Source organism: Barbus barbus (genome assembly GCF_936440315.1).
Source record: "Barbus barbus genome assembly, chromosome: 31".
Classification (NCBI taxonomy): Eukaryota; Metazoa; Chordata; class Actinopteri; order Cypriniformes; family Cyprinidae; genus Barbus; species Barbus barbus.
In genome coordinates, this window is record NC_136759.1 from 417260 (window position 1) to 437100 (window position 19841).

The 19841-nt window shown below is 42.4% G+C and overlaps 1 protein-coding gene across 1 annotated transcript in view; it reads right to left on the reverse strand.

Annotated features, from left to right (window-relative positions):
* The window catches only part of LOC306851130 (serine/threonine-protein kinase SIK3 homolog), a 46720-nt gene that overhangs the window by 12225 nt on the left and 14654 nt on the right, over window positions 1-19841 (reverse strand). The window contains exons 2-16 of the mRNA XM_079387241.1: window positions 15515-15631; window positions 15363-15426; window positions 15113-15274; window positions 12394-12518; window positions 11827-11950; window positions 9819-9937; window positions 9585-9695; window positions 9368-9499; window positions 8663-8734; window positions 8447-8556; window positions 7560-7710; window positions 6592-6744; window positions 5857-5930; window positions 5339-5449; window positions 1001-1142 (exon numbers count right to left, since the gene is read on the reverse strand). Of these exons, the coding sequence (XP_079243367.1) occupies window positions 1001-1142; window positions 5339-5449; window positions 5857-5930; window positions 6592-6744; window positions 7560-7710; window positions 8447-8556; window positions 8663-8734; window positions 9368-9499; window positions 9585-9695; window positions 9819-9937; window positions 11827-11950; window positions 12394-12518; window positions 15113-15274; window positions 15363-15426; window positions 15515-15631 (1767 nt within the window). The remainder of the gene's footprint in view (window positions 1-1000; window positions 1143-5338; window positions 5450-5856; window positions 5931-6591; window positions 6745-7559; window positions 7711-8446; window positions 8557-8662; window positions 8735-9367; window positions 9500-9584; window positions 9696-9818; window positions 9938-11826; window positions 11951-12393; window positions 12519-15112; window positions 15275-15362; window positions 15427-15514; window positions 15632-19841) is intronic.

The window sequence follows — 19841 nt, forward strand, 5'->3', positions numbered from 1 at the left end:
AGTATAGTGTCCCCATCACTATACCGGGGTGTTAGGACCCACACAGACCACAGGGTGAGCACCCCCTGCTGGCCTCACTAACACCTCTTCCAACAGCAACCTAGTTTTCACCGGAGGTCTCCCATCCAGGTACTGACCAGCTCAACCCTGCTTAGCTTCAGTGGGTGACCAGTCTTGGGCTGCAGGGTGATATGGCTGCTATATATATATATATATATATATATATATATATATATACAATATATATTATTATAACAATAAATAAAATGATTTTCTGTTTGCATAAACCCTAACACAACATTACTAATGATGTCTGGATCTTAAATGGCAACATGACTGACAACAGTTTATCTAATAACACGTACGAAATGTTCAAATAAAGCTTTGAAAAAGTTTCATAAAATGATAAACCTCATATTTCATCCTTTACATAAAGAAAAAGATGAAGTCAAAATGATAACTGATTAATAAATGATATGTATTTGATCTGCTCCATAAATGTGTATAATCCAGATAAGCTTGTTTTACATCCATCAGTCAGAGTTTACAGCAGGACACAGATCCGGTCTGTGTTTAGTCCAGACAGAAGCTGAATGTAAGTCTCTGACAGCAGGTGGCGCTGATGGAGCAGCACAATTACAGCGGTTTACTCCGTCAACAAAGCAGCAATACGATTAAAACACTAGTTTATTAGGTATTACATGGAGCGAAGATCAAAACAAAATGCCATCCAACCTTTTCTGAAGACAGTCAGAACCTTCAGAAGCACATTCATATCTTCACTCATTCATCTATTCATTTGTGTAGCACTCTTTTAAAAACTCGCAGCTTTCCTCCATATTTTCACTCAAAACTAAACATGAGACTGTTACTGAAAACTCTTTATGCTGGACAGTATTTATTTATCCTGAGTTGTTCAAAACGCTCTCTACTATCCGTGGGGAATTGTATGATGATTAATGGTCAAGCGCGTCACCTGACGAGGCTCTGGGGTCCGTACCTGTTTGAGCTGTCGGATCAGGCTGTTGTTCTCCAGCTGCATCTTGAACGCTTGGATGGTGGCGGCTCCGTCTGAGAAGCGTCTGACGGGAGAGAAGCGCTCCATCGGAAGGTGAAGTGTGTTACAGTCCTTATACAACGACCTGAGACACACAAACGCTCTCCGTTAATGAGACGTCATGCTGGATTAAAGACAAACCGCTCGGTAAAAACACCTCAAATCATCATCAGTGTGCGGCTTTAGCTCCAGCAGGAACAAACAGACACGTTTAACTGGTTTGATTTCATTTCTTCAGCATCTCAGCGCTTCTGAATTCATGCAGAGAAGCAGAAGACCAGCTGACTGAGAACATGACCATCAGCACAACACTTAAAGATGGAAACATCTCAGATTTGACTGATTCTGTTGAACGTCAGCGCAGGTGTTCATACATCGCTTCATGACGACCTCATATGGAGAAGTTCTCAGTTAATTAAGTTCATTATGAGTTTTCAGTGCACTGCATACTAACATTATTCCTGCAGTATATAGTATGTGTACTTTGAACACTATTTGTGAACCTGGAGCACAAAACCAGTCATAAGGGTCCATTTTTTTTATTGAGATTTATACATCTGAAAGCTGAATAAATAAGCTTTCCATTGATGTATGGTATACCTGTGCTACTGATGACTGCTTTTGTGCTGCAGGGTCACATTTATTTATATTCTGCATTACACATGCTGTATCTTTCATTTGCAATGATAAATGAAGCAGAAGAGACTGATATCTGATCAGATGTGATCATGTGACCGGCCACATACAGTATTCCACTGTGAACGCAGTCAGAGAGATTTGAGGTCAGAGGTCAAAACTAACACCATGAGGTCAGAGGTCACGTGAGTCTCTGTCCATCAGCTGTGTTTATCTGCTGCAGTGATCGTCCCGTGTGTGTCCAGCAGGGGGCACAGTGACCTCACAGCACTTCCTCCGCAGACAGGATGTCATTTCTCTCAGGGCTTCTCCGTCGCAGCGCATTCAATAACAGCTTCAGCTTAACTACAGCACTTTTATATTTAAATACATCTATAGTTTTACATTTACTTTGAAATCATGTAAAGGGAAACAGAACCACACTAAACATTATGTTTTAGATCTGTGTGCTGGACAACACAAAACTGTCAAGCTCCAAAAATTAAATAAATAAGAGTAAAAAATAAATAAATACATATATACATAAACATACATATACGATGATGATCGAACTCTGCAGTTTATCCTGTTTCACACTCAATCTCCTCATGTCTTCTGTCTCTGATGGAGAGTTTAGAGTTTATTATCCAGTAAAAGATCTTTTAGTGTAATTGTACAAGCGTCCAGCTTCAGCTGCTGCTTCAGAGTCAAATCTGGACTGATTTTGATCAAGTAAAGGTTCATCTCACATCTTCTGAGGAGCGTTTATTTCTTCATCTCTCAATCAGCATTGCATTATATGTTTGGATCATTTACATCTCATCTTACTGAGACATATTACTGGAGATATAGAGCGATGACTGATATTTAGATCATTTTATGTCGGTATCTGATCTACTGTTATAAAGATCTCATTGATTTACATTACAAGCAGCAGAATCTCATCATAGAAATATCAGCATCCGCAGCAAATTCATATTTTTTCCTCCATATTCTCACTGTATCAGACTATATGAGCCATAACAGCCTGATGGAGCAAATATGACACTCAACATAAAACATACTCTTAAAACTCAAAATATTATGTCTACAGGTTTAATAAACTGTTTAAAAAGAAAAGAAAGAAAGGAACTGATTTGTCTGACTATTATTTCATATGTCAGGCTTTAACAGGGTAAAACGAAAAAAGGGCCAATTGCTGCCAATAAACACTCACTTCCTGATAAAAAATAAAATAAATAATATTAATAAATAAATAAAAGAAAAAAAAAGATAAATAAAACTAAATAAATAATTAATGATAAATAGAATAATATAATTAAAATAATAGTAATTAATAAAAAGTAGCCCATCTGACACTGATATGTTATTTGTCCAGTGTTCTGTGTGACCATCACTGATCAACTCCAGAGCGCTCGTATTCTAGAGTGTGTGTGTGTGTGTGTGTGTGTGAGTGTGTGTGAGTGTGTGTGTGTGAGGGCGTGTGTGTGTGTGTGTGTGTGTGAGGGCATGTGTTTTGAGTGTGTGAGTGTTTATGATGTTTAATGTGTGCATGGTGTGTGTGTGATGTGTGTATGATCATGTGTGTGTGTGATGTGTGTAGGATCATGTGTGTGTGTAATGTGTGTATGATCATGTGTGTGTGTGATGTGTGTAGGATCATGTGTGTGTGTGATGTGTGTAGGATCATGTGTGTGTAATGTGTGTATGATCATGTGTGTGTGTGAGGGCGTGTGTGTGTGTGTGTGTGAGGGCATGTGTTTTGAGTGTGTGAGTGTTTATGATGTTTAATGTGTGCATGGTGTGTGTGTAATGTGTGTATGATCATGTGTGTGTGTGATGTGTGTAGGATCATGTGTGTGTGTAATGTGTGTATGATCATGTGTGTGTAATGTGTGTATGATCATGTGTGTGTGTGATGTGTGTATGATCATGTGTGTGTGTAGGATCATGTGTGTGTGTGATGTGTGTAGGATCATGTGTGTGTGTGACGTGTGTATGATCATGTGTGTGTAATGTGTGTATGATCATGTGTGTGTAATGTGTGTATGATCATGTGTGTGTGTAATGTGTGTATGATCATGTGTGTGTAATGTGTGTATGATCATGTGTGTGTGCGATGTGTGTATGATCATGTGTGTGTGCGATGTGTGTATGATCATGTGTGTGCGATGTGTGTATGATCATGTGTGTGTGTAATGTGTGTATGATCATGTGTGTGTAATGTGTGTATGATCATGTGTGTGTGTGATGTGTGTAGGATCATGTGTGTGTGTGATGTGTGTAGGATCATGTGTGTGTGCGATGTGTGTAGGATCATGTGTGTGTGCGATGTGTGTATGATCATGTGTGTGTGTGATGTGTGTATGATCATGTGTGTGTAATGTGTGTATGATCATGTGTGTGTGCGATGTGTGTATGATCATGTGTGTGTGCGATGTGTGTATGATCATGTGTGTGTGCGATGTGTGTATGATCGTGTGTGTGTGATGTGTGTATGATCATGTGTGTGTGTAATGTGTGTATGATCATGTGTGTGTAATGTGTGTATGATCATGTGTGTGTGTGATGTGTGTATGATCATGTGTGTGTGCGATGTGTGTATGATCATGTGTGTGTGCGATGTGTGTATGATCATGTGTGTGTGTGATGTGTGTATGATCATGTGTGTGTGTAATGTGTGTATGATCATGTGTGTGTAATGTGTGTATGATCATGTGTGTGTGTGATGTGTGTAGGATCATGTGTGTGTGTAATGTGTGTATGATCATGTGTGTGTAATGTGTGTAGGATCATGTGTGTGTGTAATGTGTGTATGATCATGTGTGTGTGTGATGTGTGTATGATCATGTGTGTGTGTAATGTGTGTATGATCATGTGTGTGTGTGATGTGTGTATGATCATGTGTGTGTGTAATGTGTGTATGATCATGTGTGTGTGCGATGTGTGTATGATCGTGTGTGTGTGCGATGTGTGTAGGATCATGTGTGTGTGTAATGTGTGTATGATCATGTGTGTGTGCGATGTGTGTATGATCGTGTGTGAGTGTATATACAGCCAAACCAAATATTATTCATACAGCAGATATAATGTTTGATATATTTACTAGTGTGTGCAGGAATCTATAGTTCATTTCTGTAAGAGAGGAGAGCAAAATAAAGTAAACTGTGACATATTACACCCAAAAATTATTCATACCAGTAAAACTGATAAATATTTAGGACTCAAAAATATTCAATCACTTTGACCCGAGCATGTTTTTCTTTAATTGCTAAAGTGATGTTTTTCCACCACAGACTGAACTAAATGAAGCACTGCTTGGTGATTGGTCGAGCTAAACTGGTTTTTATCTAATTGTGTTCTTAAATTTAACATCTGACAGCTATTTAACCCAATTCATTACATACCTTTCTATCAGTTATCTGACATCATCAAGATCAGTTTGTTCTGACACAGATTAGAAAATGGTAATAAAATATGAGAAGAACTCAGAGTTAAACTATAGAGAATAAACTGTGCTATAATGTGAGAAATGTTGAAGGTGTCTGAATTAATTGTGGTTTGACTAAGTTCATCTGTGTGTGTACAGGTGTGTGTGCAGGTGTGTGTGTGCAGGTGTGTGTGTGTGTATAGGTATGTGTAAGTGTGTGTGTGTTCAGCCCTCACCGGCAGTGTTGCTCAGGGCTCCAGCCCCTCTGCCGGTTTCTCAGTGTTTCTGCCGAGAGCTCGGGGCCCGTGCCGTGTGTCGTGTGCCGCTTGGAACTGTTCGCCAAATACCTGGACCACAGGAAGCAGCACGGATCAGCGCTCTGATTGGCCGCCTCCAGCCTCTGGAGGGCCACACATCCAATCGGCACACAGAATCAGAGCGGCCCCGCTCACCGTGCCGCTCGGTTTAGCAAAGCCATTAGACAAAAGCAAAGCCACAGAAGGGAAGTTTGCCATCATTTGGCACGAGAGAGAGAGGTCAGAGGTCACTTTAGTAGCAGAACTCTGGAGTATTTAGAGTCGTTTTAGAAAGTGATGTTGATGGACAGAGAGAGACGCCCAGAGCTCAAAGCAGCGCTGCAGTGTTTAGTGTGTCACTGACAGAGACACGGCTCCCAGCACAGCACAGCAGCTCGCTCACACACACACACACACACACACACACACACACACAGCATGCAAATACACTGCTGTACCTCTGAACGGCCTCCGGATCGGGTTCAGCGTCAGACTCCTCCTCATCCACCGGAGCCACGTCCAGGATCGGATGCTGACAAACACAGAGACATGCGTCAGAGCTCACACTCCAGCGGAGACATGACCTCACCATTTAATCCATCTTCATTTTGATGAACCCATATTGATTCTTAAATCCCAAGATCGATCTTTCTGCTGTTTTCAGCTGATGCATGAACAAAACTATACTACGCATCCAATAATCACAATAACAGTGTCTCAGCTTTCCAATTCTGTTTTATCCCTAAATTCAGTCAATAAATGTGACCTTGGACCACAAAACCAGTCATAAGAGCTAATTTTTTGTACATCATCTGAATAAATAATCTTTCCATTGATGTATGGTTTGTTAGGATAATATTTGGCTGAGATACAACTATTTGAAAATCTGGAATCTGAGGGAGCAAAAAAATCTAAATATTAGAAAATTTCATATTAACCTGTGATATTATAGTAATGTACGAACTGACAGCATTAGTTGACATAAATATATAGCCGATATATAGCCAAAGGAATCGATATGGAATCAGAAATGAGCTTGTGAATCAGAATCAAGTGTGTGTAACCACCCAATGCTCTACTCCAGATCCTGATCTGATTAACAGAGCACTGTGCTGATGAATGGCATTTGTGATCATGAAGACAGTAAATCATGCTCAGCTGTGAGAAACAGGAGGATTGTGGGATTGCCTCACCGGGCTGGTGACCAGCGGCGACTGACCGCGCGGCCTCTTCAACAGCTGCTGCGCGTGAAGCTGAATGTTGGCTCCGCCGTCAGACGCCCGGCGGCCCAGAGGACCCATGCCGTTTAGCAGCTGCAGAGTGGGAGGCTGCAGGAGAGACTGTTCCTGCACACAACACACAAGACAGAGATCTCAGTGTCAGCAGTATCCGAGCGTATACACAGCGGTGGCCAAGATGATCAGAACACTAGTATTATCAGCAGCTATAAAATGGTTTTAAGTCAGTTATCTGTATCTTCTGCTGTAGTGTGTCAGTAGGAAATATCAGTTTACATTTCCAAACATTCATTTAGCCATTAATTGTAATAATCCAGTGAGATGTTTGAGATCTGATCTGATCATCATCAGTCTGTCTGGAATAACATGAAGAAACAGAACAAACTGAGACTAAATCCAGAAGAACTGTGTCTCTGCTTCAAGAAACCTCCTGCAAAGCTTCAGTGCTGTTAAAAGCTTTAGGCACTCGTGTAAAAATGCTGTAAAATGAGGATGCTCTCAAAAATAATGTCACAAATAGATTTTCTTTATCCATTAACTTCTATGAACTAAATGAAATCAACATTTGTTGTGAGCATGCTTTGTGTTTAAAGCAGCTTTTGTCCTCGGTGCACTTGAGCAGAGTTTCTCAGGAGCTTTGCAGGAGGTTTCTTGAAGCAGAGACACAGTTCTTCTGGATTTAGTCTCAGTTTGTTCTGTTTCTTCATGTTATTCCAGACAGACTGATGATGATCAGATCAGATCTCAAACATCTCACTGGATTATTACAATTAATGGCTAAATGAATGTTTGGAAATGTAAACTGATATTTCCTACTGACACACTCCAGCAGAAGATACAGATAACTGACTTAAAACCATTCTATAGCTGCTGGAAATACTAGTGTTCTGATCATTTTGGCCACCACGATGTGTGTGCTTTACCTTGTACTCCAGCTGCTGCGTGGGCTGCAGGTTCGCGGTCGGCATCAGATGCATCTGCGCCATGGTGGGAACCAGCGGCGGGAAGGGCGGCTGAGGGGCCACACGCGGAAACCCAGGGGCCAGTTTCTGAAGATCCTCCTGAATCTCAGCCCTGACAAACACACACAACATCAGTGCTTTAGAAAAGTGGGAGGGGTTAGAGTGAACTGGGAGGGGCTTGAGTTGGGGGGGGGGGGGGGGGGGGTGAAGTAAACTGGTAGGGGTTAAAATTAAGTGGGAGGGGTTTAGAGTGATATAGAAGGGACTTACATTAGGAGGAGTGGTTTAGAGTGAACTGGGAGGGACATGAGTTAGGAGAGAGTGGTTTTAAGTGATTTGGGAGAGGCTTCAGTTAGGTGGGACAGACTCTGAGGGAACTAGGAGGGGCTTTAGTTAGGTGGGAGGGGTGTAGAGTAATTAGGTGTGCTCGACTTGAAGCAGCACTGTGCAGAATGATCACTGTATGACATCAAAGTAGCGCAAGAGCGATTCGAATGCATAGGATCCGTCTGCTCTTATCACTCTCGCGGTACTTTGATGTCATATGGTGATCATTCTGCGCAGTGCTGCTTCAAATTGAACACACCTATTAAGAATGGGCTAACATTAGAAGGAGTGGTTTAGAGTGAACTGGGAGGAGCTTGGGTTAGGTGGGAGTGGTTTTAACTGATTTGGGAGTGGCTTCAGTTAGGTGGGACAGATTTTGAGGGAACTAGGAGGGGCTTTAGTTAGGTGGGAGGGGTTTAGAGCAAACTGGGAGGGACTTGTTAGGCTGTAACTCCAGCTGGAGGTAAAGAGAGCAAATAAAAGACATGAGAAACAGAAGCATTGGCTGGGATGTGCGGTACCTGGGGTCAGGTACACCGACAGTGTGGCGTCTCATGGACAGGTATCGGGCCATCGCCTCTGGACTGGGCTCTTCTCCCTCATCGCTGTCCAGAGCCATTGTCCCGTCCGTCTGAAACACACACACACACAGGGTCAAAAACAATCCGTCCTGCATCCTCACACACCAGACTGATTTATTCTCACTGACTGTGAGCTGAAAGCAGTGTCGCGCTCACCTCAACGATCTGATTCTCGGGGTTTATGAGCTGAACCTGAGGTACCGTCATACTGACGGCGTTACTCTGATCCTGCAGGACACACACAAACACACATGATCAAACAATAATGGACTAATGATCCACTAATGAATTTTTATCAAAATGTCTATATAGTTTTTTTTTAAGTTATAGCTTATTTAGTTAATTATTTTAGTACTTCAACTTAAACTAAATTAAAAGTTTGCTTTGTGAACTAGCTGAAATAAAATTAAATATAAAAACCTTAAATTAACTTCTGTTAATATTTATTTTTTATTTTAAGTGATGAACTTTTACATAGCTTCGGTTTAGATAATAATAATAATAACCTTGGTGAAAGACGTGCCTTTATAATTATGAATAGATTTTCATCTAGCTGTCTTTTCATTTTGAATTGAACATTTTAAATCTGATCCAAATTCTGGCTGCTCGGACTGAAACTAATCCCTTTTGTAAATGATTTCAGAGCAAATACAGAAAGAAAATGACTATCAGAAGGCTGAAAAACACCATCACATAACCAGAATCTTCTTACAACCCCACAATCCCCTTCCTCTAGAATCATCGTTAGTTCTACAGAAGCCCACGGCTCTGCTTTCATACAGTATGTAAATGAGGCACTCTAGGGCTCATGCATATTCCCCTCATCAGGAATCAAAGGTTGCTAACGGTAACGGCACACACCTGCATGGCATTGAGTGGGTAGAGGGGGCGGGGCGTGGGCGGGGCCATACAAAGGTTCTTGTGCCGCTTGAGTTTGTCAGACAGCAGACTGTAGGTGGCGCTGTAGTGATCGTACGCATCGGTGTGCAGAGACTGAGAGGAGAAACACAACCACATGAATGCTCCAGAAGAGCTTATCTGAATGAAGGAGGGAGGGGTGTGTGTGTGTGTGCGTCACCTGTAAGGTCCGTTCACGGTTGAAGCCCATCTCTGACATGGCCATCAGAACCTGCTCGTTAATTAACTCAGTTTCTCTCTCCACCTTCACCTGCTCGCATTCTGCTATCAGCTGACAGAGACACAAGCAAATCAGCAACATTTCTACAAGTGAAATACTGTTTCAGGCCTAAGAACAGCTGAACTGCAAGCATCGTGTGTGTATTGTGTGTTTTTGTGCTTGTGTGGGACTGACTCGGTCAAACTCAGGGTCGGGGTCTCCTTGTCTCATCCACTTGTTCTTACAGATCTGCTCCATTGAAAGCCGTCGACTGGGCTCCAGAACCAACATGTGTCTGATCAGATACTCACAGTCTGAAACACATACACAAACACACGTCAGTCATGTGTCGTGGCTCGGCAAAGCAAGTATGTGTTTGTGTGTGTGTGTGTGTGTGTGTGCGTGCGTGAGCAAATGTGAGTATGCAAGTGCATGTGTATGTGAGAGTGAGTGTACAAAAGTAAATCTGTGTGAGTGTGCAAAAGTGAGTGTGTGAATGTGTGAGAGTGAGTCTGTGAGTGCGCGTCTGTGTGAGTGTGTCTGAGTGAGTGTGTGTGCAAGAGTGAGTCTATGTGAGTGTGCAAGAGTGAGTCTATGTGAGTGTGCAAGAGTGAGAGAGTGAGCCTGTGTGAGAGTCTGTGTGAGTGTGTCTGAGTGAGTGTGTGTGCAAGAGTGAGTCTATGTGAGTGTGCAAGAGTGAGAGAGTGAGTCTGTGTGAGAGTCTGTGTGAGTGTGTCTGAGTGAGTGTGTGTGCAAGAGTGAGTCTATGTGAGTGTGCAAGAGTGAGAGAGTGAGTCTGTGTGAGAGTCTGTGTGAGTGTGTCTGAGTGAGTGTGTGTGCAAGAGTGAGTCTATGTGAGTGTGCAAGAGTGAGAGAGTGAGTGTGTGAGAGTCTGTGTGAGTGTGCGAGAGTGAGTCTGTGTGTAGAGGGAGTCTGTGTGTACAAGAGTGAGTCTGTGTGTGTGTGCGAGAGTCTGTGAGTGAGAGAGTGTGTGAGTGAGTCTGTGTGTACAAGAGTGAGTCTGTATGAGTGTGCGAGAGTGAGTCTGTGTACAAGAGTGAGTCTGTGTGAGTGAGTCTGTATGAGTGTGCGAGAGTGAGTCTATGTGAGTGTACGAGAGTGAATCTGTACAAGAGTGAGTCTGTCTGTAATCAAGTTTCCATCCAGATTTTGCGCTGTTTTGTTATCGATAAAGAGAATATGCGCTAAAAATTGTTTGCGAAATTTGCTGTCTACAGCCTGTTTCCATCCAACTGGCCGTTTACCGATAAAATGGTGTGCGTGATGTCATCCCTAAAAAAACTAAATGTCGCGTGTATCGCAAAAATAATTGCCCTTGAGCTGTTTCCATAGCCTACATAATTTCTTCTATTGCGTAAATTATAGGCTAGGCTAGTAGCCTGTTCTTCACGTAACTCGTCTTTTTCTTACCATGTATAAAATAACTTTAGATGCAATTTAATTATGAATATGATTTAATGCGCTTTTGAACTACAGGGAAACGGTACTTTAACGTGAGCAACACCATGAACACGGACGCTGCCTACAGGCTAATTCTGTCATGTGACACCACATTTATTTGCGTTAAAGCCCCTTTTCTCCACAAAAAGTGTTTCAAAACTAATTTTTGCAACATTTGAAGTGTCGATATGGAATTTATGCACTAAAGTTAAACAGAAAAAGAGTTTGTCGACACATGAGAAATTGAATAGATAATTGGCATTTCCATCGGCTATATTGTAAATAAGTGCTAAATATTTTTCGGCAAAAAAATCCTTGGACAGAAACCTGGTTTGTGGGAGTCTGTGCGAGTGTGCGAGACTAAGTCTGTGTGTACAAGTGAGTCCTTGTGCGTGTACGAGAGTGAGTGTGTGTGTGAGAGTGTGTACGAGAGTGAGTCTGTGTGTGTGAGAGTGAGTCTGTGTACGAGAGTGAGTCTGTGTGTGTGAGAGTGAGTCTGTGTGTGTGAGAGTGAGTGTGTGTGAGTGTACGAGAGTGAGTCTGTGTGTGTGAGAGTGAGTGTGTGTGAGTGTACGAGAGTGAGTCTGTGTGTGTGAGAGTGAGTGTGTGTACGAGAGTGAGTCCGTGTGAGTGAGTATGTGTGAGTGAGTGAGTGAGTCTGTGTGTGCGTGCAAGAGTGTGTGTGTGATTGTGAGTTTATGTGAATGTGCAAGAGAGCGAGAGTAAGCATGAATGTGTGTACCTGTGGACATGAAGAACGGGATCCGGAACTTTCCACTGAGGACTCGAGCGCGGAGGTTCTGTAAAGTGCTTCCATCAAATGGTAAAGCGCCACAGACCAGAACGTACAACACCACACCCAAACTCTAGCGAGAGAGAGAGAGAGAGAGAGAGAGAGAGAGAGAGAGAGACACTTTCACACACTCATGCTCAATACTGGAGCGGATCACATGATCTGTGTCACGCAGCACGCTGGAGACACTCACTGCATGTGTGTTTCTGCTGTATCTCACAAAATCTGCACAGGACAGCAGGAATAAAACAGAATTTAGAGCAGCGTTTGATTGACAGGTGAGTAGGCGGGTCCCTCACCATTGTCCACGATGCATTAGCATTCACACATGTAATGTCTATGTGATAGGTGCATTTAAATAATGTTTATATTTGAATACTACAAGATTCATCTTGGGATTTAAGAGTCAGTTATCGGTTCATCAAAATAAATCACATTGTCAGCTCAGCTCTAGTATGTGTTATCAGCGCTCTGCTTCCACTAGTGATCAGAGGTCAGACAGATGCTGGTTTTTACCCATATGTCCACTTTAGGTCCGTCGTACTCTTTTCCCTCGAAGAGTTCGGGTGCGGCATACGGAGGACTGCCACACCACGTCTTCAGCAGCTGTCCTCGAGAAAACAAATTACTGAAGCCGAAATCTGAGGAGACAGAGAGACGGCCAGGTCAAACATACTCCAGAAACACCCACCCATTCACTCTAGGGCTGCCACTAACAACTATTTTTATTTCGATTAATCTAACGACAATTTTTTCGATGAATCGATGAATCGATTAATCTAAACGACTAATTTCCCGCAAAAAAAAAAAATCAACAATTTTACTTACAAATATTTTATTAAACCAAATGAAATCTAAATTTCTATGAAATCCTTTATTAAAGCAAAAGTGAAGTGCAGCACAGAGTGCAAGAAGCAAGTGTCCATCTCATATCCAAATCACTGAAATCAGTTCAGTATTATAGTGTGAGAATGACAACATATCCACACGTACTAGTCTAATAATAACATTATAATCAAAAAACACTTTTTAAAGAAGCATTTACAAGAAATATTATTTACCAGAATTTATTTAGGTGAAAAATGTAAATGTGCAGTTTTTCTGAAAAAAATACTTTTTTTATATAAAATCAATAAATTGGATATGCTTGAGGGTTTGAGCTTTTATTTTGAAATCTCAATGTATTCCTGTGTTTGTGTAGATTTATAAGTGATTAACCTTACAAATCTGATGAAATGGTGAATGTTGCGTTCCCAGATGAAGGTTATAATAAACCCAAACTCACAACAACATGTGCTTTCTGTGGAGCTGCTGTGAGACGCACGTGCTTAACTACACGCATGGAAATAATTAAAGACCATATACTGTGTTAGAACTGCATCGCATATAATTATTTAATTAAATCATAATCATGAAGCCTTGGAAAATAGTTGTGGTGATGGCGCAGTGGATAAGACACATGCCGTTGGTGTGAGAGACCCGGGTTCGAATCCACTGTGAGACACCAATGTGTTCCTGAGCAAGACACTTAACCCCTAGTTGCTCCAGAGGCGTGCGACCTCTGACATATATAGCAATTGTAAGTCGCTTTGTATAAAAGCGTCAGCTAAATGAATAAATGTAAATGTAATGTGTTTTATGGATTCTCGTCCCTGAAATGCGTCACTTCCGGTATTTTGCCGGTTAGTCGACGTGAGCAAAATGAAGTCGACGATTTTTAATAATCGACTAGTCGCGACAGCCCTAATTCAGTCTCATACACACACACACTCACTCTCAGACACACACACACACGCACAGTCAGTCAGTCACTCACTCACACACAAAGTCACACACACACTCACACACGCACGAGAGTGAGTCTGTGTGTACGAGTGTGAGTCTGTGTGAGTGTGCAAGAGTAAGTCTGTTTGAGTGTGACAGTGAATCTGTGTGTGTGAGAGTGAGTCTGTGTGTGTGTGTAAGAGTGAGTCTGTGTGTGTGTGTGTGTGTGTGTGTGTGTGTGAGTGCGAGTCTGAATGAGTCTGTGAGTGTGCAAGAGTGAGTCTGTGTGAGTGTGCGAGAGTGAGTCTGTGTGAGTGTGCGAGAGTGAGTCTGTGTGAGTGTGCAAGATTGAGTCTGAGTCTGAATGAGTCTGTGTGAGTGTGCGAGAGTGAGTCTGTGTGAGTGTGCGAGAGTGCGTCTGTGTGAGTGTGCGAGAGTGAGTCTGTGTGAGTGTGCGAGAGTGAGTCTGTGAGTGTGCGAGAGTGAGTCTGTGTGTGTGTGAGAGAGAGGGAGTCTGTGTGTCTGAATCAGTCAGTGTGAGTGTGCGAGAGTGAGTGTGTGTGTGTGTGTGTGTGTGTGTGTGTGAGTCTGAATGAGTCTGTGTGAGTCTGAATGAGTCTGTGAGTGAGTCTGTGTGAGTGTGTGTGTGTGAGAGAGAGTGAGTCTGTGGGAGTCTGACTGAGTCTGTGTGAGTGTGCGAGAGTGAGTCTCTGTGTGTGAGAGTGAGTCTGAATGAGTCGGTGTGAGTGTGTGAGAGAGAGTGAGTCTGTGTGAGTCTGAATGAGTCGGTGTGAGTGTGTGAGAGAGAGTGAGTCTGTGTGAGTCTGAATGAGTCAGTGTGAGTCTGTGAGTGTGTGAGAGTGAGTCTGTGCACGAGAGTGAGTCTGTATGTGCGCGAGAGTGAGTCTGAATGTGCGCGAGAGTGAGTCTGAATGTGCGCGAGAGTGAGTCTGTGTGAGTGTGCGAGAGTGAGTCTGGGTGTGTGATAGCGAGTCTGTGTGAGTGTGCAAGAGTGAGTCTGTGTGGACAAGAACGAATGAGTCACACACAAAGTCTCACACAAACACACACACACCTGCGATCTTGATGTTATTCAGTGTGAGTCTGAATGAGTGTGCGAGAGTGAGTCTGTGTGTGAGAGTGAGTCTGTGTGTAAGAGTGAGTCTGTGTGTGTGAGTGCGTGAGTCTGAATGAATCTGTGTGTGTGTGTGCGAGAGTGAGTCTGAATGAGTCTGTGTGAGAGTGAATCTGTGTGAGTGTACGAGAGTGAGTCTGTGTGTGTGAGAGCGAGTCTGTGCGTGAGTCTGAATAAGTCTGTGTCTGTGTGTGTGTGTGTGTGTGTGTGCGAGAGTGAGTCTGTATGTGTGCGAGAGTGAGCTTGAATGAGTCTGTGTGAGAGTGAGTTGGTGTGAGTGTGCGAGAGTGAGTCTGGGTGTGTGATAGTCTCACACAAACACACACACACACACACCTGCGATCTTGATGTTGAGGTTGTGGTCCAGCAGCAGGTTTTCTGCCTTCAGGTCTCTGTGGACGATGTTCCTGCAGTGACAGAAATAAACCGCCGCTACAATCTGCTTGAACTTCCGCCGCGCGTCTTTCTCCGCCATCCGTCCGTGAGCCACAAGGTGATCTGAGAATCACATGGGAACAGAAACACCTCAGAGATGTTCAACACTGTTCTGGTGAACAGATTCTTCTGAATCAGAGTCCTGTCTCACCGAAGATCTCTCCTCCGCTGGCGTACTCGGTCACCAGATAGATCAACCGTTCCGTCTCCATCACCTGCCAAACACACAGACTCAGCCAATCACACTCAACCCAACACAAACCACAGACCAATCAGCTGCAAGCATGAGGGAGGGGGCGGGACCTGGTACAGACGGATGATGTGAGGGTGTCGAAGCATCTTCATGATCTGAACCTCCCGGAATATCTTTTTCAGATTCTCATCGTCTAGCTGAGTCTTGTCCACGATCTTTATCGCAACCTGAGAGACGGAGCACAACAATATCAGCATAAATGCTAATGTACTTCATTATCATAACACAGGCTGTTTACAGCTGCCAAGAAACGTGATGATCAAAAAGCATCTATGAATGAATTCATGTTAAATTCAACTGATGTGTGTGTGTGTGTGTGTCAGATCAGATGGGTGGATTGTGTTTTATATCTGAAAGACAGACAGTAAATCAGAAGAAGCAGACAACAGCGACTGTTCCAGTAACACTGACGCACAGCGTGTGTGTGTGTGTGTGTATTTTAAGCATGCGCTTCTATTAATATCACTGGACCCGCTCCAGCTACATGCTGATGCAATCAGACTCCAGCTGACCCTGTGTGGCCTGAACAACATCTGGACACACACACACACACTCTCTCTCTCTGTCTGTCTCTCTCTCACACACACACACACACAGATCATAGGACTGGAGAACAGCAAGTTCTTATTCATGCAAATTGGTCCAAAATGAGGAAACTAGCAGTAGCAACACAAACATCACAGACACACAAAAACCATATAATAGTGTGTGTGTGTGAGATTGTATGTGTTGTATGTGTGTGTGTGTGTGTGTGTGTGTGTGTGTGTGTGTGTGTGTGAGAGAGAGAGAGACAGACAGAGAGAGAGAGTGTGTGTGTGTGTCCGACAGTATGAATGTTGTTTATCCACTGCATTATACACAATCACACTTCAACACACAATTGCATCATATATAAAACACACTGTACACATCTTGTGAAAATATAAGGTTTTCTTCAAAACACAATTATTTTATAATCATCAGGCACTGTTTTCACAGCATCAAACTGAAGGTATGTTTACACGACAGTTTTCAACTAAAAATGGAAAACTTTGTGCAGATCGCACGTTCATTGAAGTTATTTTGCAGTAATCAGTTGGCAACACTATCCCGGGCCGTTGCTTCACAGAAGAAAACAAACTATGCTATGCGTTCGACTGTACACATACGCTAGCATACGCTTATGAAAAAGTAACTTGGTCTTATGAAACAACATGGTCGCCTTGCGATTTTTCACAACATCTACAAAATCAAATCATGTTGTGCGCTGACACAAAATAATGCAACTTTTAATTGTTAGCTCATATAAGCTCAGCTCCATTAAATAACAGATTTTTGAAATGTTGAAATTAGATTAACAAATGTTTCAGAAGTATTTTTCTTTATTAGTTCATGTTCAATAAAAATTAACAAAAGGAAGTTTACTGTGCAGCGTTACTGACTGACCAGTTTCTCACATCACATTCAAAATGATGCACTACTACAAAAGAGCAGCTCATGAAACGTTATACACACACACACACACACAAAGACAAACTCTCTCACACACACGCTCTATATGCAAACACACTCCATAAAACACAGAACTCAACTGATATCCTTACATTCATACTGATAACACACTCACCACACACTCATATTCTCTCTCTCTCACACACACTCATATTCACACACACACACACACACAGAGCTCTCTCTCTCTCTCTCACACACACACACACACACACACACACACACACAGAGAGAGAGAGAGCTCTCTCTCTCTCACACACACACACACACACACGCTCTATATGCAAACACACTCCATAAAACACAGAACTCAACTGATATCCTTACATTCATACTGATAACACGCTCACCACACACTCATATTCTCTCTCTCTCACACACACACTCATATTCACACACACACACACACAGAGCTCTCTCTCTCACACACACACACACACACACACACAGACACACACACACACACACAGAGAGAGCTCTCTCTCTCTCACACACACACACAGAGCTCTCTCTCTCACACACACACACACACACACACAGACACACAGACACACACAGAGAGCTCTCTCTCTCTCTCTCACACACACACACTATCCGAGTGGATGGGACAGAGACAGAGAAAGGAAGCGCAGGAACATGATTCAGCATGCAGCACACGGGATTATTGGCATGGCAACCGTGTGTGTGTGTGTGTGTTGTGCTGAGTAAGCGCCTGTTTCCTGCACACAGCAGAGAGAATCAAAAGACACACACACACACACTGGTGTGCACCGCTGCATGTTTGCACCGCAGATGCTCTGCTCTGACGTCAGCGTGACAGCGCTAGCAGCTGCAACACACTCCACACCTCAGAGCACACACACACACACACACTCCACACACACACACACACACTCCACACCTCAGAGCACACACACACACACACACACACACACACTCCACACACACACACACACACTCCACACCTCAGAGCACACACACACACAAGCTGGTATCAGCAGAAACACGGTCTCATCACCAACACCACACACTCCTTCATCTGAAGAAACTCTCAACGCTTTATTTCATTATAATTAAACACATTTAACCCCAAACTTCATGACTGTCACTTTTTAATTTTTTTGTTAATGTACTATAGTAATAAGTAGTAATTTTTTAAATTATATATTTTTATATTTGTGAAATATTACACGTTACACTACTGTTCAAAAGTTTGGGTTCAGTAGATTTTTTTGGGAAGAAATTAATACTTTTATTCATCAAGTATGCATTAAACTGATTTATGAATTTATAATGTTACAAAACATTTCTTTTTCAAATAAATGCTGCTCTTTCGAAATTTCTATTCATCTCTGAATCCTGATAAAACAAAATGTATCACGGTTTCCACAAAAATATTGTGCAGCACAACTGTGTTCAACATTGATAATAATCAGAAATGTTTGTTGATCAGTAAATCAGTATATTATTATGATTTCTGAAGATCATGTGACACTGAAGACTGGAGTAATGATGCTGAAAATACAGCTGCAGATCACAGAAATACATTACAGTTTAACACATATTCACATAGAAAACAGCTGTTTTAAACTGTAATAATATTTCAGTGTTTTTACTGTATTTTCAATCATATAAATGCAGCCTTTGTGAGCAGAAGAGACTAGTGTATTTACTGCACTGTCACTGAATAATTACTCCTGTCTAACTGTAATTATGATCAGCGTTAGTAATCATGAGAATCATACAAACTCAGATGTAAATACCTGGATGCATTACAGTAATCAGAATGAGATTTGATTTGCATTACACTAATTAAATATTAGAGGAGAAAGTGCTCAACTGTCATAATTCCAACGATGCAAAATATCATTTCATGTTGTTTTTCCCTTTCATTTGCGATCAAAAATAAGCTGCTCATGTTCATGTGAACAATGACAGAAAGTACTATAACTGACCATCACACACACACACACACACACACACACACACACACACACACACACACAGAGCACCTGTTCTCTGACATCAGCCTGGATTAAGACACTGACAGAGAGAGAGACATTCCAGATGAGAGCAGGTCTCAGCATGTTAATTGGCTTACACAGCTGAGCGTCTGTGCTCACACACACACACTCAGACCGATGGACGACTATCAGTCTGAGACACACTGATGTTTATCTGAAGACACAGAAGCACCAATCACAGCTGGCCTCTGGATCATGTGACAGTCCTGTTCTGAACTGAGCGCAGGATCCGGCTCTAGCTGCTGATTCTTCACATTTCATCCATTCATTCAATGTAATGTTTTTATTTTTAACACAATGTGTTTATTTTTAACCGAGGAATCATGGCTTTGAATAATAACATTGGCAAATGTTACAATTAGACACGTCACCAATCCGCCAGCGCTAAGAGCTGATGTGTCGCTCTAACGCAGAACACATCGCTAGTAGGGGTCGACCGATTATCGGCCTGGCCGATTATTGGTACCGATATTAAGCATTTTTATGATAATCGGCATCGGTCATTTTCAAAACCGATGTGCCGATAAAATTATTTAATTTTGAAACGCGCTATTTGGCTCTGATGCAGCCTGTAGGAACTCACCACTCTGTGGCCTAGAGCAGTCTCCGCCCACCGCGCATCCGATTTGTTGAGAGTCAGGAGTCCGACCAATCAACGTGGAAGACTAAAGGCGCTCTCACACCGAAAGCGCTTGCTAACTGGAGCTGCTTCATCACGCATCATCAGTTCTCTCTCAAAGGCAGCAGCAGATCTTGCACAAGTTGCAATAAATTACAATCCACTACACTGAAGTTGTAAAAACCTCAATATTATCTATTTATGGTTTCCGAGATGGGGGAAACGCAGGGGGAATCGCGGAAT